Source organism: Coloeus monedula (assembly GCF_965178545.1).
Source record: "Coloeus monedula genome assembly, chromosome: 3".
Lineage (NCBI taxonomy): Eukaryota > Metazoa > Chordata > Aves > Passeriformes > Corvidae > Coloeus > Coloeus monedula.
The window spans coordinates 110,986,720-111,013,852 of record NC_138783.1 but is presented as its reverse complement, the minus strand read 5'-3'; the positions used below and the strand labels follow the sequence as shown (position 1 = coordinate 111,013,852).

General features: G+C 35.4%; 1 protein-coding gene across 1 annotated transcript in view; it reads left to right on the top strand.

Annotated features, from left to right (window-relative positions):
• CFAP47 (cilia and flagella associated protein 47) overlaps positions 1-27,133 on the top strand; it is a gene marked incomplete at both ends in the record, with an annotated part of 269,038 nt that overhangs the window by 66,535 nt on the left and 175,370 nt on the right. The window contains 7 exons of the mRNA XM_082277854.1: positions 13,616-13,713; positions 14,574-14,690; positions 18,368-18,502; positions 19,018-19,130; positions 21,908-22,058; positions 22,739-22,827; positions 24,192-24,278. Of these exons, the coding sequence (XP_082133980.1) occupies positions 13,616-13,713; positions 14,574-14,690; positions 18,368-18,502; positions 19,018-19,130; positions 21,908-22,058; positions 22,739-22,827; positions 24,192-24,278 (790 nt within the window). The remainder of the gene's footprint in view (positions 1-13,615; positions 13,714-14,573; positions 14,691-18,367; positions 18,503-19,017; positions 19,131-21,907; positions 22,059-22,738; positions 22,828-24,191; positions 24,279-27,133) is intronic.

Below are 27,133 nucleotides of genomic sequence, written 5' to 3'. Positions count from 1 at the left end.
TGCCTTTTGCGTCTTGACCCTAACTTCATTGCCTTTTTCAGCAGTAATTTTGGATGTGTGGTGAACCCCAAGAAAGGCCAGTCTGTTGATAAGCAGGGATGACCTCCAGAATGGCTCATAAGCCGCATATGGAAAAAATTTTCTGGTGTAATTTTTGCCTCAAGCAATGTCTGACCTGTCTGAATTATGGATACTCTATTTGGATGTCATCTTCCATAAGTCTCATTTGGGCAGAATTTCTGTCTTGCATATGCTTTGAATATCCCTTTGCTTTTCTCATTTTACTGTGTAGAAGCAAATTATAATGGCTTATAATTGTACACATGAAATATAAGATTCAGTGCCCACTTATATGTTGAATACTTCTGCTTTTAAGATTGAAATGTTAGTTTATACCCCCTGCATCCAACAGCATATAGAAATATAGAAATATATATAGAAATATATTTCTAGCTGTCAATTTGTAGTTTGGGTCTGATCTTATGATTAACTCGGGGAGCTCCCTAGCTAAATAACACGCCCTGCAGGAAGTAGGTGTATTTGCAATATATTATTTTTTCTTATCTGTGCCAGCTTTAGTGGAGCTTCCTTGCAGGTGCAAGCACTGCTCTGCTGGGCTTTTCTGAGCCCCCTGTGTATAGATGACAACTTGCAGAGACAATGGCTCTGTCTGGCCAGGGTTGTGGCTCACTGTAAATGCTGCATGGATAAATTCCCCATCCCCATCTGTCTGTTCTTTGGGTTTCAGGCTCCAGTAATACCTGGGTCTTGAGGTGTGGCTGGCCTTGTTCTGGTCTGTGGGAGCTCAGTGGGGAGAATCTGAGTGTCAAAATACATCTTATTTAACGTTAAACTTTTAATTGATTTACAGTCTCTAAACATGAGATGAATCTGAATCCTAAAGTGCAGATCTAGTGGATGTTACCAGATAAAAAAGCTGCAGATGTCCAAGTAGAATATGTACTAAGGATGCATTTTAAGGAATCAATTACTGAAAGTGTAATTTTAGTTGCCTGAGAGTATGTAATGAATTATAATATAAAAATGAGGAGTCTGTTTTTAATAAGTCATCATATAGTTATCAGCAATTGTAAAGTAAGGGTTTTAAAAAAATTATTTAGTTCTAAAGGCTCCCCAAATTCGGCACCCAAAACCAGCAATTTAATTACAATATTGGTGTTCTTAGAAAATAATAATAACTTCTGCTGAATTGTGCTGTCAGTACAGATAACTTACTAGGTTGATATACTCATTAGTGCAAATCTGTATCTTTGTTGGAGCTTTGACTCTGGGTCACAGATGAAGATGCATTCTGTGGTTACTGCCAGAGGACATTTTTCTGAATTGCAGTTCTCACCTACAATTTCACTTAATTATACTTTTCTGCTTTCAGAGAAGTGCAAGACTGAAATGAGAAGGCAGAGTTAAGCTATACTTCCTGCATATGGGAAGTTACAGATACTGCCTTTCTGTATCAACTTCTTTATAGGTGTTTTGGTTCATGAGTTCTGTATTCTCTTTTCTGTAGGACACACAGAAATAACTTGATGTATGCACATAATCATGCCCTTTTCTTTTGCTTCTATTTCCGTTTCTCTCCCAAAACTGCATAAGTGAGCATTGGCAAAGATCTAATGATCCAAAAAAAGAGAGAAAGTTCTGAAAATTTGTGAAATTTGTAGTCTTAGTGTAATGCCTTTGCATTATGAAAGCTTTTAGTTGTACAATCTTACACTGTTTTGTTTCAGAGATGACCTGCCTCACTATGTTTTTGAATCCTCTGCTTTAGCCTTCACTTTCCTCTTGCTTTTGCTGCCTCAGAATGAATTGGTGTCTATTACTGTGCTGTTCTTTCTGCCAAATGAGGCAGAGAATCTGACAGCAAAGAAGAGAGAAAAGACCTGAGGGATTCAATGCCGCCTTCTTTCATTTTGGTCTTTACTGGTTAAGATTGGGCACCGAGCAATCCCAGGCCTTTGAGATGAAAGGGAAAGTCTGGAACAAGGAAGACTTGTGGAGGAGGATCAGATTAGGGAGCCACCAGACAAACACAAGCCCATGGGACCCAATGGGGTTCACCATGGGCTGAGAGATCTGGGCAATGTTATTGCAAGGTCACATTCACTAACCTAGGAAGGGTCAGGACAATCAGGGGGCAAGTCTGGAACAGGTTTGGAAGAGATGTCATTCCCATCCTGAAAGAGAATCCAGGAAGCTACAAAGCCAATCACCCTCATCTTGTCTATTGAGATGTTGATGGAATAAATAATTGCAAACATCACCAAACATACAAAGTACAGGAACATTTTTGTGAGTAGTCCCCATGAATTTATAGAGGGATAATCATGCTGGATCAACCTGATTGCCTTCCATGATGACATGGCCAGGTCAGTGGACAGGGGGAGAGCATGGATGTTTATCTCAGCTTGGGCAAGGCCTTCAACATCCTGCTGTAACATCCTCATAACCAAACTGGTGAAGTCCAGGCCAGTTAAGAGCCCAGTGAGGATGGCTGAAATTAGGCTGAACTGCCAGGATCAATGGGTTATGGTCAGTGACACAAGGTCTGGCTGGACTCTGTCACCAGTAATATTCCCCAGGGGTCATTAGTGTGAATTTGTTTTTTAAGATCATACACAGGGGAAGAGCTTATATATCTTGGCAGATTTAATATTCTGATATACTATTGGTCCTTTAAGTTTTATGACGTTAAGGTTAATCTAAACATTTATGCTCAGGTATTTGACATTTTAAATTATGTTAGCTTTAAACTAAGCATTTAAGCATGCTTTTCCAGAGGAAATGAAAAGTGTCATAAGGAAAAATGTCTGAGTATATTACGTGTTCATGCAACTCAGCTGAAAGTCTCATCCTCAGTTCTGCATTTTGGTTGTTATTATTTGCTTAATACCAGTAATTTTAAGAGAAGGATTAATTTGTTTGGGTTTTTTTTTCAATTCTTACTACAGTGCAGATCAGAGAGCAATTTTCACTTTTGCTTAACATTTATGTGCCTGTATATTACCATCCAAATGCTCTGCTTTGGATACTTAGCCCTGACTAGTGATATGTGTTGACCTGCTGCTTTCAGCTCAAAACAGTCTGTTGGGTGATCAATTCCCACTAAATAGATGAAGATCTAGACAGGCTACATTTCTCAGTCTTTTCTTTGATACCTAAGCTCCTTAAAGTGAAATGTGACATTGAGAAAAGCCTAAGCTACTGCAGTGCAGAGAGGTTTCAAATATTCATCTTTATTAAATCCTTCTAAAATGGAAGATAACAATGCCATTCATCAGAACTTTTCTCTTGCAAGAATTAAGATCTCAGCAGCTTAGAGAGAACATTAGCAAGGAGTTTAGTGTCTCCACATCTTCTCTCCTTACTGCTACTGAAAAATAAATGTGTTTTAAAAGCATCTTGGCATGTGTTTTGGAAGGGCAGGCTTTTGTACTATGTCTTATTGACCACAAACTGGAAAGCAATATTGAAACTTGAGTCCAAGTGCCATAAAACTGTGAAATGCAGCTATGTCTTTTATGCTGGGACTTTAATTATACATGAAATATAAGATTCAGTGCCCACTTAAGGCATTATATGGACAATAGCAATGATAGCAGAGGAGGCATTAATTATTTGAGTGTAGTAAATTTTCAGTTTACTTTCTAGTGTTATCTTCATGTTTCTTTTCAACATTTCTCTCTGAAAGACTAACTACTAATAGTATGAAAAAATAAGAGTCAGGAAAAACACTTAAAATGTTGCTAGACTATTGAAATATTGTAATTCAAATCCTGAAGTTCCTAAACAGTAGAAAATCTTCCTGATTGGAGAATTAAATTATCTCCACAGAAGCTGTATGTCTCTTCCTTATTAGTTATGACTCTTACCATGGTAAAAAGATAAATTATGTTTTTGGAAATAGGGAATTTTCTTCAGTGTGCCCCAGGAAGATTTTGGAAAGATTAGATAATTCTATATTTAATATAAAATTTTTAGAGAATATGACAGCCAGTAAATATCAGCAATACCTGAAGTCAGTCTATGTCTGAGATTCAAGAGCTGTCCCCAGAGCAGATACATTTTCACTTCACTGGGAAAATCTGCTTAAGAGGGAAGAGAAATTCTAATCCAGTGCCAATATAAGTGTGTCTGGCAATCTCAGGCATAGTGGCATTTCAAAAGACTCTTACTTTCAATTAGGAAAGTTTTAGGTTTTATGCATTTTATTCACTTCACTGTTAATTAACTTGGGCCTTTTGTTGTTTTTAATTTTTATATTTTCTAATTTTGATATAAATTCAGCATGGCATCTGAGTTAAAATGTTGAGGGAAGAAATGTTTTAGTGTGTATATCTTCACAAAATTGTATGAGAATGAAGTGGAATTCTTGTTTTAAAACTGATTCAGTAGAGCTTTTATTTTTGTTTCTGGCATAGCAGTTAAGAAGTACATGGTTTTTTTTCTTTCCTATGTTTTCAGGAATTTTACTTTCTCTGTCCTTTGTCCTCTGCTTTCTTTTTATCCCCTGTTTTTAGGAAGGGTGTTTAGGGAGTCCACTGATTTTTGCTTCTCAATTCAATAGTTATCAGAGAAAATTGAGGAACAAGAGTTAAAGAATACTTTTTATCTTTAAAGGGTGGAAGGGAAGAATCTTGTGTAATTTCACATAAGATTTTTTTCAGTTTGAATCACTGCAAAACAGTCTTTTCCAAAATAATGAATCTTGCTTTTTACACACTTAATAAAATTGAATTAAAGAAGAGGAAAAGACTATCTAATGAACTGCTATCATGATTATTAAAAGCCTGACTTCCAACAAGGAGAATAAGAGAACATTGTGATAAATCCTGGAAAATGTTTCCTGAGATATAAATTAGCAAAGTTTTAAACCATTTTTCTGTGTTGTATTTCATGATCTGCACAGCAGAACATCAGAATGAATCATAAGATGTAAATATGGAGTCCAATAAATAGGCTTTTCAGTCCTGCTTGCCTTTCTTTGTTGATTTGAATACTCCGTTTGTTTCCTATAGCTGAAAACCCCAGAAGATCATATCAGAATTTTATTTAATGAAAAAGAGAAAAATACTTACTTTCTGAGTTTAAAGTCCATATGCTATTGAGAAATAAGCAGAACTCCATGTTTCATTTAACTTTTTAGACTTTTGAGTAGTATAAAACATTGTTTTGTACAATTTATACTGTCTGGCATTATGCAGCTTCAGGGAAGTAAAAGTGTGAAGAAAGGTAATCCTTGGAATTCTATATTGAAAACATTCAAAGGGTTCATATTTAAAAACTTGTTAAGAAGATCTTAAAAAAAGGAAGTGAAGCCTAAACTCTTAGGCCTATGTATATTTTTGTATATGTTTGTGTGTACATATATGCATACACATATATACATATGTGTGTTTGTAGACTTGTATGCTTATATAAAAGAATGTGTTTATGTATGCAAATATATGCTGGCCCTCAAAAACCTAATTTTCTAAAGAGAAATAATCAGAAAAATGCTTAGAAAGAAATTTTGTTTCCTTACTTGCAATACACTGTGAGATATCTAAACAGAAATTTTGCTTTCAGCCAAACAAGGAACTTGGCAGTGTTTGTATGTTAATTGGAATACATAAGCATTCTGAATTTTTGTGTAATTAATGCTACTTCTGCAGTGCTTGCCAAATATATAGATTGAGTGTGGTATAGCTGAGGATTTGGTAATACAACTTCAGATATTTTGTGAGGATAAAACATATTTCAGACTGTGACGTTTGCCAAAGATTCTGTTAATTAATTTTAAGTATCAAACAATAAATTTCCTTGAGAGCAGTAATTAACTTTTTTTTTTACTAAATAAAACAGAGGCATTATAGTATTCATTGTGAAGCCAGTATAGAATCCAGCAATGCTGTAACGAATTGCTGTGATTCACAGCACTTTAAATCTAAATGATTTATAAGTGAAATGCCATGATGTGAGGTCCTACCTTAAGGAGAAGGGAGCACGCAAGAGTCATAAATACTCACGATTGAAAGGAATGACAAAAGTTGGAGTCTGCAAAAGCTCACAAGTTTTACTGGTAAATCATACCCTTGGCATGGAAGTTGGTATGTTAGTCCCTGACCTACTATGTAAGGATGTGGCAGTGGGTTTTGGGTAAAGGGGTGAGATGATAAGAAAAAGGAAAAAGAAGTGAATGAGAGAAAGCAAGACATCAGCAGTTGTGGTTCCAGCGCTGGTCCAGCTGATGGGATGTTCAGGGTCCTGGGGGGGCCACACAGGCTTGGTGGGGCTTCCTCACCTTGGTGGTGGAAGTTTTCTGTTGAAGACCAACAAAATGGAGACCAATGTAAAGTAATGCTGTTCTTATGTGATGCATAAAACCCTCAGAAATTTGTCAATTTAAGATATTGTTTAGGATAAGAATCAGTGAAAATAAAACAAAACTGTGTAGAGAGTGAAAGACTAGAGGAAATTTTTTAGGAGCAGAAAGATGAATGTGCATGCCTCAGGGTAAAAGTGTTCTGCAACAGATGGGAATAAATGAAACATATCCCCAGCATCTCTGTTTTTCTGTTATTGCCCCATGTGGTGCTTTTTGAACTTTTCTGCTCAGAATTATGAATTGACGGTGGTATTAAGTTGATCTGTCAGTGATATTTCAAGAGTTCTTAGATGAATAATTATCAGTTTTTATGAGCAAGAGTTGTAGCATCCTGCCTGAAGTAGGAACTGTAATTTTTCTTTCATCTCTAATAAAATTAGACTTGTTTTCCATGTTAAGATAATTGTAGCTACACATGCTGTCTGTTCTGAAGGCAGATGTGTTATCAATCTGTTAATTTAAAATTTTAAATAATAAATAATAGCCTTTTCAAAAAATACTCAAAGGCATATTTCCTCTCATCTTTCTTATGCTCTGGATTTTATACTTCAGTAACATTTCAAAGCTTGTCCTGGTTTTAATGTGAGCATGTACAGGAAAGGTTATTGCTACGTATTTCTTCTGTAAATGTTTGTATTGTTCAGTGCCAGATTTGAGGTACTGAAACAGGACTATAGATGTTATTATAGCTATAGATTAATTCCACTTCCAAAGATTTTCATATTCCAGAGTAAGAATTTGCTGTATAATAATATAAGCCATTGTTACTGCACTAGTTTACATTAAAAGGATGTACTGTGATGTATTAGAGGTCAGTCTAGCTCAGTATTCTACCTTCAACAGAATTTGCTTAGAGATGAGTAACAGTGCAAGTGTACAGAATGCTTTATACATACTCTGAGACTTCCAGCTTTGAAATGCAAGACTCCTTCAGAGGGACGTGGCACTCCTGTAATGCTGTACTAGATTTCCATTCTCCGAATTGAATTCTGTATTCAACCTTTGCAGACTTGTAGTATCACAATATTCTGAAGCAGTCAGTAAATTTAGAGTCTCTATTCTGTGTAAAATACTTTGTTTTGAGTTTGCTGCTTAATACTGTAACTTGGTTCTTCCTTTGCTGACAAATTTGTGTATTCCACTAGAACAGCATCTAGTTCCTACCCTTGGTGTCATGCCTACTTACACAGACTGCTGTCCTATCACCATTCAATTGCTACTCTTAGTAATGTAGTCTAATTTATTAATTTGTCATAAAGCCCTATTTCATACTTTTAATCACAAAAGGCCATCAGTTTCAAGATTTTGGGTGAATGTATTTGGTTTATTTGAAAACTCTCTTACAATAGTAGCCTAGCTCTGTATATTATTTTTCCTCTGTTTTCCAGTAACTCAGAATTTGAAAAAATTACTTGTGGCTATGTAACAGAAGATTTACCATTGGCATCTCTTGTGCCTCCTTAGATATAAGGATTTTTCAAGTGATGGCAAGAATTCAAATGTTTTAATATTTGTGAAAACAGCAGAACAAGCTTCATAAGAAATACAATACTTTATTTAAAGATTTATTGCTGGTCTTACTTTTTTTATATAAAACAGCTCTTAAATTTAGTAGATTAAACTAAATTTGATCCTTTAACTGTTTTAATCCTTGGTATAAGACCAATTTTTTTAATTGTGCATGGTCTTCTTATCTAGATCCTTATCGAATACATCATACTTCTGCTTATCCAGATAATGGATCAGTTAATAAAAGTGAAACTTAAAAAAAACCCACAGTAAATCCCAGAAATGGAGAATTAGACCAGAAATAATTGCTTTATTCACATGTACAAGGACTAATCTGAACATACCTGTAGTGTACTAAACAGGTATTTTCCTAGGCTGTTACAAAATTCTCTGAAAAAGGATAATCCACAATCCACTTAAGGCAGTAGCTGCCAGAATTTCCCACTCATTTCTATTTGAAAGAGTTTCCTATTGTCTAACATAAACTCTAGCAGGGGAAATTTTGGCTTAAGCCCATCCTTTCTCATTTGAAATATGGTGTGTAATGAATCTTTGCTTTTGTAGTAACTTTATACATGTTTGCAGATTGTTATCTTCTTCAGTTTCTCTCTCTCCCCTTCTTGGCAAAACATTTTCATTCTTTCAGTCCTTCAGTGTACTCAGCTCAGGGTTTTTTGTTGTAAACCCTTTTAGTTGCTCCTTCTCTTGAAGTTTGGTGCCCATTGCTGGTTTCTATACCAGGTGAGACTTTACTAGAACTAGAAGTGAAAAGATCCGTCTACATACTTAAGATAGAACTCTCCTGTTAATGCATGCTAGCACAGTGTTTGCTTTTTCTACCACAGTATTAGATTTACTGTTTTCTCCAGGTTCTTTTCTGGAGAAATTCTCTCTATCCAATTTTCCATCTAGCACTTGCATAATGAATTATTCTTAATTAATTGTAATATGCTGCAAACGTCATTATTGGATTTCATCCCATTTGTTTCAGATCATTACTCCAGTTGCTCAAGAGCTTAAATTATAGTCCTTTCCTAATGAATACTTGCAACCAATTTTTCTTCCCAAAGCCATTTCTTTAACCTGTTTTATATTATCTCCAGATGGGAGTAAGATCATTGTGTGCAATTTTGAAAAATTGCATATGAAAAGATTGGAAAATACACGATCTAGGATTTTTTTTTTTTTGTGGACAGCTGATAGCAGTTAGGTTTACTGTTTTTCAGTGAAGTTTGTGCCTCATTTTACAGGATCTTTTTCCTAGAATACGTTTTTGTTGCTCTTCTGTGACAGAGAATGTAATCAAAATCTTGCTGAAGTTAAAATGTATGGTATTTTTCCTTGGTCCATTGTATCATTTACTTGTCAAAGAAATAAACAAAATTTGACCTAGAGGAGTTTGTGCTGAGTGTTGCTTGATATTCTGCCAACGAATAAGTGGTTTGTCATTTTTGTGTAGAATTGTTGGAAGTATTCCCTTGATTATCTCCATTTGGAGGAAAGTTTTCATATCCCGCAAAAAACTCTTGAGGCTTCAAATCTAATAATAAATAAACACTTAAATATTTTTGTGAAAAATAGATTATGGCAAAAAAAAGCATTGCAAAATTTTGTAGACTTTCTATTGATTCATCAGAGTAAGAACATCAAATATTTAAAAACTCAATGGATCTGGACTTATTTTAAAACAAATTTTTTTTAAAAAAGGTGGTGAAAAATTAGAAACTTTGCTGCTTCTATGTAGAAATGCTTCATGAGTGAAGCAAGCAGTGTGTCTTCAAGGGTAGGCTTAACCTGTCACAAGAAAGATGGAGACAATGCTGTTACGCTTGGTTACTGTTATGCTTGTTACATGCATGCAACATGATGCCATTACAAGTTAAAAAAATCACCCCCAACTATTAAAAGTAAATACATTCAAGAGTTAAGTTGGTCCCAAATGGCTGAATTGACTATGCATGTTACTTCCTGCAGTGCTGAATGGAATCAACAAGTGAAACAGAACTACTCTCATTTTAGATCCCTTGCAGAGGCCTTTTGCAGTGTATTTTTAGGTTTCCATAACCATAAGAAATGTTTGAGTGCACTCTTACGTGGCTGCACATCCACTCCAAGCTAACCCTGCTTAGTTATTTTCTTTTATAAAGTATTGTCACCTCTTGTCATGGATGAGACAGAGTACAAAACATCCTCTGGGGGATCAGGAGCCTGGATTTGTTGCAGAACCAGCTCTTGCCCTGTTTGATAATTTCACACATCCAGTTGCTTCCCACAGCACTCAACAATTTTTTCACAAGGTCTCAAATTCCCTCTGTGCCAGGGAGAGGCCACTGGAACATCAGGGAAAAGTTGTGTCAGTTCCTGCTGTGCTGCTGCTCATAGACACCAATCTCATGTCCCTCCAAAATCCCTGGACGTCCTTTGGCTTTTGTCTCTGTGCATCTCTCTGATCTTCAGAATCTTCTTCCACTTCGAAAATCTTTCCTCCAATTATGAATTTTTTTCACCTTCTTTCTAGTCCCCTGTTGTCTCTTCAAGATCACTGGTTCTTTTTGGGAATGCTTCTTTTTTGCCTCTTCTTCTTTTCATAACTCCAAGTCCCCAGTTTTCCCAATCTCATTAGTCTCTATGCAGAGCGCTGTTCATTATCAGCCTAACTGGGGCTTCTGTCTCACTCCTCTTCATTAATGGGACAGTTTAGAATGTGCCATTTTAGTCTTGGTGTTACCAAAATTTTCAGCCAGCCCTTTTGGGATGCAGCTAGCAGGTAGCAGGAATGTGTCTCAATTCAGAAGTTAAAGTTTGGACAGTTTCCTCTCCCCTGCCCCTGGTCACACAGAGTTCTTTGCTACCTGTTAGCATTCATGTTTTAAACTATTTTTGATCAGGTTTTTGAAATGACATTGGCTGAAAATCTTTGTCTTAAAGCTCCACTATTAATTTTTTTTTTTTTTGCAAGAAATGCCAGTACAAATGAAATTCAATATATTTGCATGCTTAGAGGTATCCTGAGTAATAATTTTGTTTTCCATTGTTTATTTCTACTAAAATTGACTAATTCTATTTAAATACTTAATTACTGTAAAGTGGTTAGCTGGCAGATGTTCTGCTAGATTTGATGTAATTAGGAAAAATACATTGTGTTTTCTGACTAATTTATTCACAATCCTTTAAGTAGGTTGATTGATAGTAGAAGGATTAACTGAAAAACAACAAAAATTTTAGAAGTATTTCATTAGCTAAGATGCAAAAATATTTCACTTAATATTTTTTTTTTCCTTTATGCTCTCATTTACAGAACTATAAGGCTATAGTTCAACGAATGGTTTTTAAAAATAGTCCTATGGTGTTTCATTTCCACTGGCACATTTATGTGGCTGCACCACATGGTGCACCACATGCACACCATGGATTGGGTGATCTAGATTAAACTGTAAATTATTTTTTTGCTCTTTCTTTTTAAGCCAGCTTTGTTCCCCAGCTACTTTGTTGGTGCACAGACAATTCTGCAAGCATGAAAACAAGGATTAGTGAGCACACAACAAAGTACAAAAATGCTGTGTATGGTGCCCCTGGCCATGGCAGGGTTTGGAGCTTGATGATCTTTAATGTCCCTTCCAACCCAAACCATTCTGTGATTCTGTGATATAGGCACAACTGCTGCTGCTTAAGCATGCTCAAGTAATATTCCCACAAGAAGACTAAAAGCAGCAAATAGTATATTTAAAGTGAAATATAAAGTAGGATAAAAAATAAAGTTACTTTTTTAGATCAAAGCATATGGTTTAATGAGTTTCCATAACCTGGCTCAGCAAATCAACCTAGATTACTAACCAGAGGAATAATTCAGTAACAGACCTAATAAAGCGGAAATAGTTAATCTTTAAAAGTTAAAAATAAAAATTTGAAAATGGTGATTTATTAAAAATACCAATATTGTGTCCTGAGAGTGAGTCTGAACTCTATTAATAAAAAAAGAAGACAGTTTTTTGGTTTTTATAGGTCCAAATATGATCAATAATATGATGAATTTATGTTAGAAGGACTGTCTTTTTAGGAAGAAAGTAAACTTTCAAAAATGTATTTTTCTATTTTTAAAGTACTTGTTTTTGCAGTGACTACATTAAATATTTTTTAAATAACTGCAAGCAGATTACCAATAAGATGGGATGAAATTAATGTTTCCTCCTGTAGATATTTGTAAAATGGATGTCTGAATTTAGTTAAAATTAATACTGTTACAATTTAGATGTTGAAGTCCATATTTACTGTAATGTCTTCCTGTCATAAGTAACAGGAAGATGTTATATATCCAGTCAGACTTCATTGGTATTCCCAATATGGAGTTTTCAAGAGTTTAAAGTTGAGCTTTCTGCTTGAGAAAGTTCATTCAGTTAAACAATAAGGAAAAAATAACTTTGAGACAGTGAGATTAATGCGTGTTTTAATTTTGATTTGAAAACTTAAAGAAAATGAAATATTCATGCAAATACTCCTTTAAATACTGTTGGTTGTTTTTTATTGAAAATATATTTAATGAATCTTTAGAATAGTATCACATAAATTGATTCACAACATGAGTAGGAAAAAGTAAGGGATTTTGGGCCAAGCCTAAACATCACCACACTGAAGCAGTGGCAAACTAAAATCATTACCAATGCCAAATCGTTAAGCTCAGATGGATCTACAGACTTTTGTTTCTGAGCTTGTGCAACATCTGCTCCTGTTGTTTCTTACTAAAGCAGTGTGAATATGCTGAAGTATCTGCAAGTTGATGTGACGTGATGGGCATTTAAGTTTTTCTGATGATGAGTCAACTGTAGTCTATAAATGTCTGTTCTTTTTCTGAAAAGTGACAGATAGATTTTGCTTAGGATCTGGTACCGGGGTTTGTTGTAAGTTGAACTAATTTTTTGAGTGTAATAGTGAAATGAAGCCTATATAATTTGTTCCACATCAGAAAGCTTGATCCCAGTCTATCTGAAAACCTTGCCAGTGGCTGAAACCCAAAGTGTTTCCTAAATTTGGGAGCTTGGACCTGAGACAGTAAAGTTATGTAAATGCTGTGTTAAATATAAGATTTGGGTGCTTCAAACAAGAAACTATGAATATACTGCATTCAATTTCTTAATAATCAGTTTTATTTTAATAAAAACATTAGAAATATAAAAGATTATCTAACCATCTGAGGCATTGGGGTTTGCAGCAGTTGTAGAAGTGGTGATTGTGCTGTAACAATTAAGCTGTTAGCTCTCATTTATATTGAATTTATGCCAAATAATTTAATATGACCTTAAAAAAAATCAATAACATTTCCTTTTTCTGCCTTAAGCATTTCAACTTCAAAGGATTTCTGCATATTTTCATGAGTTTCAGTAGCTCTATTAATGTTAGGCCTATAGAAATAAAAAGTTTACACTTCTATGCTCCTAATCTATGAGGTTAAGTTTAGATTATGTGCTTTCCATTCTTCTGTGGTGAATAGCCTTACATGCTGCAGCAGAGTAAACAATAGTTACAATATTCTAGATGAGATTTTTCATGTTTTCAGCAACAGCTCTGAAATAGAAATATGCTTGTGAAATTCTACATGTGAATGGATGTTTCCTTTCTCTGTTTTCCCCTACTCAGTGTTTTCAGATAGTTGTCATATCTATCTAGAACAAAATAGGCACCTTGGGGAGAAGAGAGTCTCATTAATCTTCTTTGTGTTTTAATCAGGTGGAATACCACCCATGAGATGGATAGTGAATTTTGACCAAGATCTTCTAGATGGTCTGGTATTGGCAGCACAGATAGCAGCTTATTGTCCATATCTGGTAAGAAGGTTTTTAATATTGTGCAAGTTTTATACAATTTATTAATTTTAGTGGGTTTGTTCAGGCCTTATTGTCCCTTGCAGTGTTGAAGAGTGCATTGAGTGCAGGGAGCTCGGGGTGCAGCTGTGGTGTGAGCTGCAGGTGAAGCTCTGGGTGGTGGGAGCCCGAGGAAAGAGACCTGGCACCGACCCTTTACATAGCAAAGGTTCTGGGGATCTGTGACACAGCCAGGTGATCAGAGAGACACAGCAGGAGTCAAGGACCCAGCAGGAAGTCCCCAGACTTTCACACACTTAGACCCAGGGTGTGTAAAAGCCCAGGGTTTCCTTTGCACAGAGACCCTCTTCAGAGGCAGCAGCTCGAGGTGTTCTTCTGTTATTGCACCAAGATTAAATTATTTTAAGGATCCAGACACTGAGACTCTGCTGTGGGAAACCTGGGGTCGAACCAGTATGGAAACCTTGTCTGAGAGTGTGAGAGTGGGGTATGTAGGAAGTCAAGCAGGGCATCCATCACTCACTGCATCCTCCCACTGCAAGGGGCCTTCAGTCCCAGCTCAGGTGGCTGCCAGTGGCTCCTGGGTGGTTGGACAGGGAAGTTTCCTTAACAGCAGCTCTTTAAAAATGTGATTTTTAAACAGAAAAAAACCTCACCCCAACATTTAGCAAGTCATGGGGGAATTATTTCAGTATTAGTCATGGGGGATTATTTCAGTATTAATTTTTCTTTTTACTGGGTTTATTTTTAACAGGGAATTTTGGTTCAAAATTTAGATCTTATTGATTGCTGAATAAGCAAAAATACAAAATCAGTAATTTTGCCTAGTGGAAGGTTGAGTTTGATTTCTCTGTCTTGTCTAGATTCCCACTCACTTCATAAAGATGTATACTGATCCAAGAACTCATGAACAGTTTCTGCACAACTCTTTGATACTTGTGAAAGCTCTGCATGCTATCAATCTGGATATGGACATAAAGGTAGATGATTTTATGCTAGCAGCTCTTATAGACATTAATATTTTTATTTTTGCTTTTTGTATAGTAGTGTTGCACAACAAATTAAGGTGAGATTGTAGTAAAACAGTTTTGTTTCATGATGTGCTACTGTATGATGGAAACCAAAATACTGCTTCATATGAATAGACTTAATTAGAAGTAATTTCCATAATTCCTTGCTTTGTAGAATCACAAATGCACAACTAGCTGAACATAAATTAATTCAGTTCAGATTTTAGCATCCTAAATCACACAGTGAAAACTCAAATGGAATTAATTATTGGTATTGGAAGGCAATTTAGAAAAATATGTTTAAGAAAAACATCATGCACTTAACTATAAAAAGAAGTGGAAAAAAAATTGTATGAATGTCTGGTGACAGTTACATGCATCTAACCCTGAAGGCCCATGAGAGGCCAGGTTTGATGCACACAGAAGTCAGCAGCTTTGGATGCTGGTGAGAATAGCTTCTGCTGTCCTTTTTTTGAGAAGGAATACAATGTTGTTGATAATTTTTTCCATCAAGGATCTGCTTGGGATCTCTTTTATAAGTTTAGTAAACATGCTTTACATCTTTGTGTTTTTTATTGACCTATGGCTCCAAATTTTTTATAAATGGTGACCTTACATAGGTTAGCTATAGTTCCTTTGTTCTTTTTGTTGTCCCCAAATGCAGTTTTCTCCTGCTCCTAATCTGCATTTCTTTAACTGTCCATTTGTGAGTTATTTTTATCTCTGGGAGCATATTGGGCTGGCTGGAAGAGCAGAAGATTCAGTAGAATAGACACAGTATTTGAAAGTGTATGATGAAACTTTCCAAAGGAATTAATGGCATTAAGAATCAGAGGTAGAGCTTGTTTGTGTGCACAAAGTAGTATAAAAAGAAGCTCAATTACAACTTTTTTTCCCCTTTCCATTTGGTTGTGTTATTACAGGGAAAAATTAACTCTGCTATTTCCATTTGTATCAGCTACTGTCATGCTGTCACCTCCTGATACAGATCACACTGTTAGAAATGACTTGACTATGACAGGCTAAACAAAGAAAATCTACTGCTTCCCATACTTGTGACTGACAGGAAGCAAAAAAGTAATCTTTTTGTCAAAACAAAGGCGTATTCTGCCTCTGCTTTTATTAAAAAAACCAGGCAGCTCAGCACGTGAAGGCAGAGGCTGGATGCCAGATAAGGAAAAGGTGTTGAACACATTAGATACGGAAGCAGAATTCTAGGATATTCTCCTTAATGTGCTGATTTTAAGACTAAATTGTCTACAATAGATGGGAAAATCCACCTCTGTGCAGACTAACAACTTAAACAAAGATATGCAATCAGTCAGTACTAGAAAAAGGAACAGACCTTGGATCTTCAAGGTCTGTATTTTAGTTCTAAGGGTACATTTTACATAGATTCATTGAAATTCATATGTACTTTTCTAAGACTATTGTAGAAACTTCTGAACTATCTTGTTCTTCAGTGATAAAAGTAGCGAAGCACATGAATCCTTTTGCTGAACTCTCTTAATTTGGGAATTTTCTGATAGTCTTGTCTCTGAAATTTGACAGGCAAAAGTGTTCCAATAGCATTGGAAAAGTTCTTGACTCGGGCAGTCACTGCTTCTGAACTATCAGGACAGCTTTGCATTAATTAACAGCACAAGCTGAGATGTGTTAGGTCTGCAACAGCTGGCATTTTCAATCTAAAAATCTAAGATTCTGTGATAATAAAGAAGTTCCACTATCTGGAAGTCTTTGGCTTCAGGTTTAAATGACAACTTTAATGGAGTTCAAGGCTTTAAAATCCCTTTAAGGATTAAGGTGTAGATTTAAGATGGAGTGCTTTGGGCAGGAGATTATTTGTTTCCACTTTCTAATCATGAATGACAATTCAACCCTAGAGTATTAGTGGTTTTTATTCGTGTCTGATATTTTAAAGTTTTAAAATGCTTTGATTTGACGAAGATCCAGTTGGAAGCCCAAAATAAAATATTGAGAGATAGGATGGTGGAGAGCAGCGACATGGAGGGAATGTGGGTGACAAAGACAGATTAGGTATGGAAGGTGCAGTGATTGGGAATAGCCAGTAGAGGAAATTTGTTTCAGACTCTATTATTTTACTATTATTTATTCATAATTATTGCTATTGTTTGCAAACACATATTTTTTAAAGCAAGTAATGTTTACTGAGTGTGAATTTTCTGATGAATCTTGTTAGGAAATACACGAATTTATTTACTAAAAATTTAGTTCTTACACTAGTAGATAAATGTCACAAATTGAGTTTTATGAATTCATCACAGGATAGAATAGTATTTTCTGAGGAAATAAATTCTGATCTAAGTGGAAATAGGTAGGAGGAAGTGGGTGGCAATAGAAAGTTAGTCTTCAACAGATAATCTACTCTGGCATCTTTGCTATCTTAAATGAAAATGCAGGAGGAGTGAAAAGTAGAGGTGTAAAACCACAGCTATATTGGAATAATTGTTAACATTCAATAGCCATTACTGAGATAAGTGAATGGAAAAATCAGAATACTTTTCAGACTTCAGATTTAAAGCTTTTGGCACAAAGAAGCTTTTTTACTTTGCATAGTAAATGCATCCTGAAGTTCAAATCTTCAGCCAGTGGTGATGGAATTAAACAGAAATATGAGATGAGACATATGATTACATCAGTGCACAAAGAGTATATGAAATTAATCTTAAGAATTACAAGGACAAACATTATCTAGGAAACCATGGAGAGTTGCAGGGAAACTTCACATCAGTGCCCAGTTATGTAGTCACTCTCTTGGAAGGTTAGAGGAGGAGCTGTGTGAGAACTGCTGGGAGTAGGATGAGCTGCTTGGTTGGGCATGGGGTAAGAGAACTTTACCTTGAAAACTTTAAATAAACTTTGACTTGAAGGTAAAAATTTACCCCGATAGTCGAGATTCTATAAATGTCTATAGATCTCTCTTGCACACTAAAGACGGTCCAGAAGAGTGAAATTTTTTTCTTCCTTTTTCAGTCTTTGTGGAAAATAATTCTGCCATTCTCTTCAGCTGATTTACCAGAATTGATGAGGACTAAAGTTTGACACGTTTTGCAGCTGCCACTCAAATTAATTTCTGTAAATCAAATATTTAAGATGCAGGAGTACTGAATACCTTTTATAAAGCAATTTAGTACCCCAAACAAAAACAACTGTATCTTTGTTATTTGGACAGTGTCATTGTCTTCATAAACAGTTGCAAAGCTATATGTAGGAGTATTTGGGATGGTATTTTTCATAAACTAAAAGTTTTTTGTTTTTTTTTAAATAGTAAGGACATATATTTTTCCAGATAGTAAATTTTCCTTGCTTTTTCTTTTACACTGCATTTAATAAAATTAGCATTTGTTTCTGCTGAACCTTGGGGGGAAAAAAGTTTGGCTTAATTTTTACCCTGAGTTTATCACCAGAGCATGTCAGTGGTTTTCATTAATCAGGGTTTTTTTTTGTGCAGTGACAAGATTCCTATTCATATTAGCCATGAGAATAATCCAGTTATTGCAGATTAGATTGAAATTATTTGTGTAATAAGAATTACTCAAATTTTTTTTGTTCTTCTTCCTCTCTTTAGACTATACAGGGAAAATTTTAACTGAATATCTGGTTATTTTTCTTGTTTTCAATATTAGGCCACTGATATCTGTGATCCAAACCCTGTCGTGATGCTTATTTTGTGTGTCCACCTGTATGACAATCTCCCTCACTACTTACCCAAGAACACTATAGAGTTTACAGGCACTCTCCACACAACTGTGGTTAAACAGGTATTGATACCATTGAATTTAGATTTGTAGTAATGCAAGGTTAAAACTCTGTTTGTATATATGTATATATGTGTTTATATTATGTATAAGCTACAACAAAGAACGAGTAGATTTCGTGTCATTTGGCTAGTAAATATAGAAGATGAAAGTGTGCATTTTCTGTTTTTATTCTCTTCAGTCTTGGGATTTCACTTCTGCTACTGTTTTTTCCCTATGCTTGTAAGCATATGAAAAAATCTACAAATTTTACAAATCTGAGATCAAAGAGAGGAATAAGAGACTCACAGGCATAGGAGTGCAGTGTACACTGCAAATAGAGTACTGTCAAATTTAAGGTGGGATAGTCTGTGGGAAATCTACACTCCTTAGGAAGGAAAATTATCTACCCAGTTATTTGAAGTACTTTCTTATTTTGTGATATCCTTAGTTAGTATTTTGGAACTTACCTGCAGAACACACCTTTTATAGTCTAAAAAAGGAGTAAAAATAGGCTGATGTTGTTTTTGTTGTGATAGGTGCGCCTGAAAAACCCAAGCAGTAATAATTTGGTGTACAACGCTATTCTTGTGGGAAGAGATGCTGGAAATTTCTCTTTACCTAAAGGAAGCACTGTTACCATTTCCCCTATGTAAGTAATGACATGTTAGTATTATTATTTGTAGCATTTCAGAAATAGAAACCTACTAATTTAAGAGTGGTGGAACACTAGAAATGTGTTCAACTACAGACAGGGCAAAATTAGTCGGTGTAAGGGTCAGGCTTTTCTCCTTAACCTGGAACAAATCTAGAGTAATACTTCAGTGGGACTCTTGAAGTTGAGCTCAATAGAGCTTTAAGAGTAATATAGAAGCCTTCAGATCATTACAGGAGTCATCTGTCTCCAATATGTGTATTTTTTTTCCAATGTATCAAAACTTGATTCACATTTTGTAAATCATCGCATGGTAGAAGCATGAGCAGGTAAATTTTTTTCTTCTGAGGTCTCAAATTTTGGTTCTAATTCTTAATTTAAGCATGAGTGGGAGTTAAAGAGACCATGACAGAGGTTTGAGTAGTACTACGTTGCATCATTTTGCCCCTATCCTTCCTCCCCACTAAGATGGATGTGGTGTAGTTATTTGTTCATCTTACATGTCTGAGAGCTATCTAAGGATTTGAGAGAGATTTAATTTTGGGAAAGCATTAGGATATCATTTATGGTAGCAGAAATACTCATGGCATGTCACCATCTCTTTGTTTTTCTTCACTTAGTACATTTTGCTCTTTCTATGCCATGCAGATTTTTGAATAAATACAGGAATTTCATTAATCCATGTTTAACTAGAGAAGACAAGAGGGATATAGTGGTGTCTCTGGCTGTCAGTTAGCAGTTTTTAAGTTTATCTGCAAGATATTCATTTACAGATAAAATGGATTAGAGATTGTAAGAAGGAAAAAAAAGGTCAACATTTGTATGAAAATAAACTGTGAAGGAGAAAAAGAAATCAAATATAGATGGTCAAATTCAAGAAGACTCAACACAAATACAGTGCTCTTTAAGGGCCATCAATATGTCAGTATTAAATTACATGCCTATTATAAATATATGCAAAGGGAACAACAAATAATGCTATGTTTTCAGCAAGCTGTGAGGCTGATTTGATTCCATTTTCGTTGCGATTAATTCAAATAAGAGTTATTATATAAATTCAATCCTGGAAAATATCATGTGTTTCTATGAAAGGTCAATACCATGGCTATTTTTCACTTCACCTTTAAAAAACACCCAAAACAAACCACAAAGCAAAATCAAGACAGAAGAAAATGTGCATGGCCTTGTTTTTGAGCTGCTTGGCATTATATATAGCAAAAAATATCTGAAAACTTGCATAGAAATAAAAACCTGTGGAAATGCCAGTCATGCACGGTAACCTCTGCCAAGTTTATTATAATGTCATGATCACTAGATGAAAAATAGGTTCTTTGTAATTAATAGCTTTGTTAATATTCTCCTGCAAGTGTTTAAAAACTCCAAGAATTGAAGAGATTTGTGGGAGCCTTGCAGGTTCTATATGTTAGATCATAATGTAGGTGTGTTTGGAAATTATAGTAATGTGAATAACATTCTCAGTGTAACTGAGTTTCATATATTGCATATGGCATCATTAATTCTTGATCTGAGATTCCCACTCTCCAGGGCACTGCACTGTGCCATGTAGACTTGCAGTTCACAACAGGAATAGCATAAAACCCCAAGATTATAGAACAATTCTGTAAGATGAATTTTCCCTCACTTTAAAGTGACCAAAACACAGATTAATAGATGAAACTAAGCAAGGTTTGGTTTTGCCACAAAAGGCAACAGTTCAAATCCGAATTCTCAGCTGTTGCATGAGTCAGAGGGCAAAAATCAGCCAAAGTTCTGTATGCTGCCGTTGCCTGTTCTTATTTGTGACCAGAACAGACTTCTTAAAACTTGATCCTTAAGGTGGCTTTGGGAGTGTATGTCTCAGGCAGTTTATTCCTCTGGGTGCCTGCATCACAGCATGTTTTTTCCAGACATTTTGAACGGTGAGGTAATCTAGGAGCCTCCGACTCCGGGGTTCAGCAACTCTTCAGTGTCATAAACGGTACTGTCTGGGGGCTCTGCAGTAGGAACGTGAAAGCTGTAAGAGCCAGGTTTGCAGAACTTCCAGGATTTCATCATCAATATTCAGAACTGACAATCTGAGACTTCCTGCCTTCTTAAGACTAATCTCAAATTCAGAGAGAAATTTTGAGACCTTCAAAGTGAGAGCTTCTTGTTCTTGCTTCATTGAAGGACTGATGCAAATAAAGTCTAAATTTGTACCTAGTCTAAACTCTCATTCTGTGTGATCTTCTCCAGTTTTCCTATTAGAGAGAAGCTGTTGCTTGTACAGGAGAACTTTGTTTTTTCTGCCTCTTAGTAACTCAGCTTTACTAATTATTCTGAAGGGGTTTTTAACCAATTTCTTTCTCACTCTTCAATGATAATTTGATTAAGACTATCTAGATCTGCCCTGCAAAATGCCTAACAGGATGTCTGACTGCTTAACTCAGAAAAACCTATTCAAATAGAGGAGCATAAATTGGATCAGTTGTTAACTTAGGGTGATACTTTAACGAAAGGGAACTTCCTGTGCTAGTGTGTGTGGGAAGAAAAATTGAGCTATGTGCTGATGTAAAAAGCAATAAGGATTCAGTTGTGCTCTTTATCTATATAGTTCTTTGATAGGAATGTTTTAAGGTACTCTTAGGCAGAAGAATATAAAACAAAGTATTTCAGAAGAAACAAATTACTGTCTTTTCTAGGACCCTTCCCTTAAAAAGACTCTGAAATGTGCTCCTGAAATTACATTTCTGAGTAATTTGAGTCCCAGTTTTGTGCTTTTTTTTTTTTCATAGGAAGCAAGGCTTTGTAAATGTGGAATTCACAGTTCGTTTCCTGCACCCTGCTGAAGCAGTGTTGATACTGATCTCAAATAAAGTTGATGGAGTAGATGGTGCCACACTGACATTCTCCCTGAAATCTGAAGTTAAGAATATTGAGCCTATTGTAAGTTTATGTGTGTATGATTAATATTGTCACAAAAAAAAAAAAAAAAAAAAAAAAAAAAAAAAAAAAATTATTCCATACATTATATCGAGCAAAAGGGAACTGAGATAGGAATGAAAATATGAGTTACCATCTGCATTAGCCTTTGAACTGTGAATTTTCAGATTTCCAATATCAGATTATGTACATTCAGGAAAAAACATAGAGGAATATGTAAGATTCCTAAGGACATAAATCACATTTGGATCCTGAATAAATTGTAAACATTTGCACTGATTGCTCTGAAAAGAAATCCGGAGCCCTTTCAGCATATGAATGTTATTGGAAATTCTGTTTTGGAGGTGCTGATCTGCTTCATCCTAGTGATTTCAGATGTCACATGTAGATGGACCACAAGCTTTTGTTAGATGTTTCTGAATTTATTTGTGCTTTTTAACCACAGAGACTCTGTAGTTGTCAGATATGTCCCAATCAGGGCAGGTAGGCCCATGTTTCTAATCCACAGTCATTGAGCACATCTGGACTTAGATGGGGCTTAGGTGATCCTTGTTTTTTTAGCCCCTCTGACTCTGTTAGAAGGGAAGGTTGGGGCAAGAGAAAAAATAGAGGACATGTAAAGGTAAGAAGGAAAAAATGATGATAACTTGATTCTTGGCCTTGTGTGTTTTGTTCTCTTTTAGGATATGATAAAGTGCAAATCCCCATGTTATGAGCTGAAGAAATTTAACCTAAATGTTACTAATCCCTTCAAAACTGATGGCATATTCAGGTAGACAGTGCTGTAAAGACAAGTCTTTAATGATCATGCTGTTTTATCCACTCTTTTCCATAATTTTCTTCTTAAAAATGTAAAACTTGGAGATTAAATAATAGGGATTTACATTCCCAAAATTGTTACAAGCACTATGAAGTGGAAGCTATCATAATGAATAAAGAAGATAAATAAGCCTTAATTGAAATCTTTCTCAGTGTAAGCAGTAAAGCTGGAGCTTTAATCAAACAGAGTTCATGAACCTTGCTTGTATTTTTGTGTTTGGCTGAGGTCCAGCAGAATTACAAAGAGAAACAAGCCATGTTAATTAATAAGTGGTTATTTTTTCCCCAATCTGCTTTATCCTGCTGTTTAAGTTATTAAGCATGCAAAAGAAAAATTGCTTTTGCCTTGGGGCTTGCATCATTATCAGTTAGTCTAATTTTTAATTTGTATTCATCATAGCTGCAACAACTGCAGAGTTATAAATGTTGCTTTCCTTAATACAAAGGAAATCGATTGTTGTACCCTTTAAAATGATCTTTAAGTGATCTGACTCCATATTTTGTCTTTAGTCTGTAGAACTAAGCATTGGTTCATCTCATTCATTTATTTGCAAGAACCATCTTTCATAATATTTTCAACTTTTTTTTTTTTTCCTGCAACATGAATATACATGTTGCAGAAGCTGCAAATTAAATTTCTCTTTCCCCTGCAGAACAGGACTGGTATATACAAATAACAACAATAATAATAACAATAACAGTCCTGTAACAGGGCTGTTTCCACTGCTGCAGCAATGTCCTCTGGCACAAGCCTTGTGTGTAGGAATCATTAACTTGTGTGTAGTTTAATTAGCTTCTGTCTTTTTATTTTGAAGTTCTTGAGGTGGTTAGTGAGACTGAATCAATCCTGTGATTTGAATAACTCTCTTGGAATTATCAATGAAGTGATGATAGCTTTATATAGAATTTTAGAATGTTTTATGAAGAATTTAGTTTTATGTAATTAGGTTTTATATCATTCAAAAGCTACTTGACAGCTACGTTAAGTCATTATCAATTTGGGCAACACTTGAACCAGTAATCTAAAAATAAAATTCTTTGTATCATGCTTCCAGTGTTTTGAACAATCTAGTTTTTCATCAGGGGGTATATTGTTTACTTGCAAATAACACTAAGAAATGCTAGTTTGATACCAAGGGAGAAGATCTTTTACAGAAAAGCTGGGGTTAAACCACAACAAGTACTTTTAAAGCATCTTTAATTGAAAATAATAAGCTGTTTTTACTGAGCCTGCATTTAAAAGTTAGAATAAATGGAGTTTCCTCTTCATTCTGCAAGTTAACAATGCAGTCATTGTGTGTGCTTGTCATACTCCAGGGTAATTTTGCTGGAATCCACACACTATTTGGTGCACCCAGGGAAAATATGTAAAGCCAGGCAAGTAAGGCAAGAGCAAAAGTTTAGGTAAGTTCCAGATAACAATTGCTAATTATAATATATCAGATATAATGTATAATACAATCATACAATTCTATTAGTATTACCTTTTTGTGCCTAACTGTGTGCTGCCTGTTGTAAAGAATTACAGTTGAGGACGTGGAAATATCACAGAAGATGCCCAACCAGTTCCTGAGCAGTGGGGGGCTCTCCTGGCCAGCTCTGCTTGGTTTTCATGCTGAGCTTGATGTTCTGTGATGTCCCTTTGGCCACTCCAGTTCAGCCATCCTGGCCATGCTCCCTCACGGCTTCCTGTGAATCTGCTCCCTGGCACAGCATGGGAAGCTGGAAAGTCCTTGACTTGGACTAAGCACTGCTCAGCACAACGGAAATATCAGTGTGTTATCAACATTATTCTCATCCTATTCTAAAACAGAGCACTGTGCCAGCTCCTAAGAAATTAAAAGAATTCTACCCAGCTGAAACCAGGACAGTACTGCAAAAAAATTATAAACAGATTTTAAAAAAAAGTTCTTCTTTAGTTATTCATTAATTCTTTATTTAATAATTTAAAGTATTTTCCACAATTTGGGTCATGTAATTTTTAAAGCTCCTGTAAACATTCAAAATCCTGAAACACTTATACAAGGATTATTGGGAAATAATAAACTACTACCTCATCAATACTGTAGGTTTAATTGTAATTATAGGGATGGTCCACAGCCATGTCATGAAATTCAGACTATTTTACAAATCCTTTTGAAATTTTTTTTAAAAAAAACAAAAAAATTAAAAACCAGAAAAATATTGAACATTTCATTATTAAGAAAAAATATACACATATTTTAACTGGAAATAGTTTTCTAGAGTGTAATTTATGCTACTTTTTCTGCTAAATTAAATAAGTGTATAATAATAGAAAAGGATTTTTTAATCTTCTTGCATATTTCAGCTTAATTTATCCCCAGACAATCAGTATAAATTGTGTAATTTTAGTCACACATCCAGATCTCATTCTTACTGAAATTGATTTCAGGGCATCTTAAGTCTTTAGAAATTTCCAGCACTGATTTGCTATATTTTTAGATGTTTCTGTCATCTATGATAACAGAAGCCTCTTAAATGCCCCTTTACAGAAGATTTTTTTCTTGAATGGAACAAACTTCTGAGATTTGCATTAAAAAAGTAGTGTACATATATTTCATAATTGATCAGTAAGAAGATTTTGCCCTCAATCATTTTTATTCTTTTGGTACATCCAGAAAATGCCGTGTACAAATTGAGGCCCAATTTCTCTAAGTGCTCTGTAAGCATAAAATGACCGTAAAATCAGTGCTTGCCCTTTGGCTAGTTGTGTCTGTGAGACTGATGTCAGGACCAAGGCATACAAATGATGACTTAATCATCCCAGCATGACCACCTGGGCTCAGAGCTCCTTCTGCATCCTCATCCTGTGCCTCCAGATATGTCAGATCCACTTGAAACCTCACTGTAGGGAGCTTTGCCTGGCAGGTGACCATTTTACCTCCCAGCTTTCCCCTCTGGCAGTGTCACAGGCACCCAAAATGGTGTCATTCAAACCAGAGAGGAGACCAGTCTTTAGTCACCGTGGCGTGGGCTCATCACAGTGTGACTGGAAAGGTCCCAGTCTGGAGCTAGAGCCCCGAGGAACTGTGTTCTTGCTGGAGCACAGCACTGTCTAAGCCCAAAAATCTAACAGTAGCCACTGTCCTTCAGTGGCTGAAGGCAAGATCTCTTTATTCATGGAGAACTGGATGGTGTTTGGTGAGAAGCACAGTACATTTTTTATTAATCCAGTTGACATAGTTTTTCTTTTAAGTATAATAGGCCAAGATGTTTTCAAGTTATCCACTTTTCTGTGCTTTTCCAAGCCCTTGACACTTCAATTATTATCCTTGGTCTACACCTGTGTGCCAGCATGGTCTGCTCCCTGTGGGAGAAGGAAAACCAGGTGCAGAGCAGCACACCACATGGCCCAGAAATTCTGTGTCATGTAAAACTGTCCATAGCTTTCAAGCATGTTGGTATTTTTAAATTCTACCCATTAGGAAAAGAAGTATCAAATGACAATAAAACCTCAAGGTTACATTTAATAGCTAACTTTTCCTTCATAGATTTCCTACTGTAAAAACTAGAAAGTGGTAAAGATATATCAATGTTCCACTAATAGTCCTATTCTAAGACCATGAGTAAGCAGATTGTCATATGCAGTACCGTGTCCATAAGGCTGTTTCATGATTGCACAGATTGATTTGCAAAACAATCTGTGAATGTTGATAAATATTTTTACATTAAAAAAAAAAATCTAAACCAAAAAAAGGAAAAATGAATGAATGAATTTCAAATCACATTCTGCATTGTTTATAGCTTCTTACTGTTAAATTAATTACCTTTTTTTTTTTTAAACTAGAGATAATATCAGGAATTCCAAAGAATTTCAGTTTTCCGAATTTTATTCTTACGCTTTTGTTCTAAGTTGTTTCATGTGCCAAGGAAAACATTATGTTATGCAGAATACCTGTATTTACTTACTGGAAGAATAAAGAAAAAATTAGGATCTAAAAATTTTGTCCCTGTGCTCTATGAAATACAGCATTAATACTTGTTGTTTCAGAAAATACGGTTTACAAATATATTATCAGGAACCATTACAATTATGGCTAATATTTGATATAAAAGAAATCCATCCACTCTAAGCCTTAGAACCTATTTTGGGCAGCTCCTGTTTTAGTTTCTATCCTACTCTTTGTTCTGAGATCACAAACTGTTCCACAGAGTGTGAAAACTGGTGAATATCTTAGATGTGAATTTTGTGTTCAAATGTTTTGGTATTTTCAATGCATTTCTAAGCAGTTTGTTGT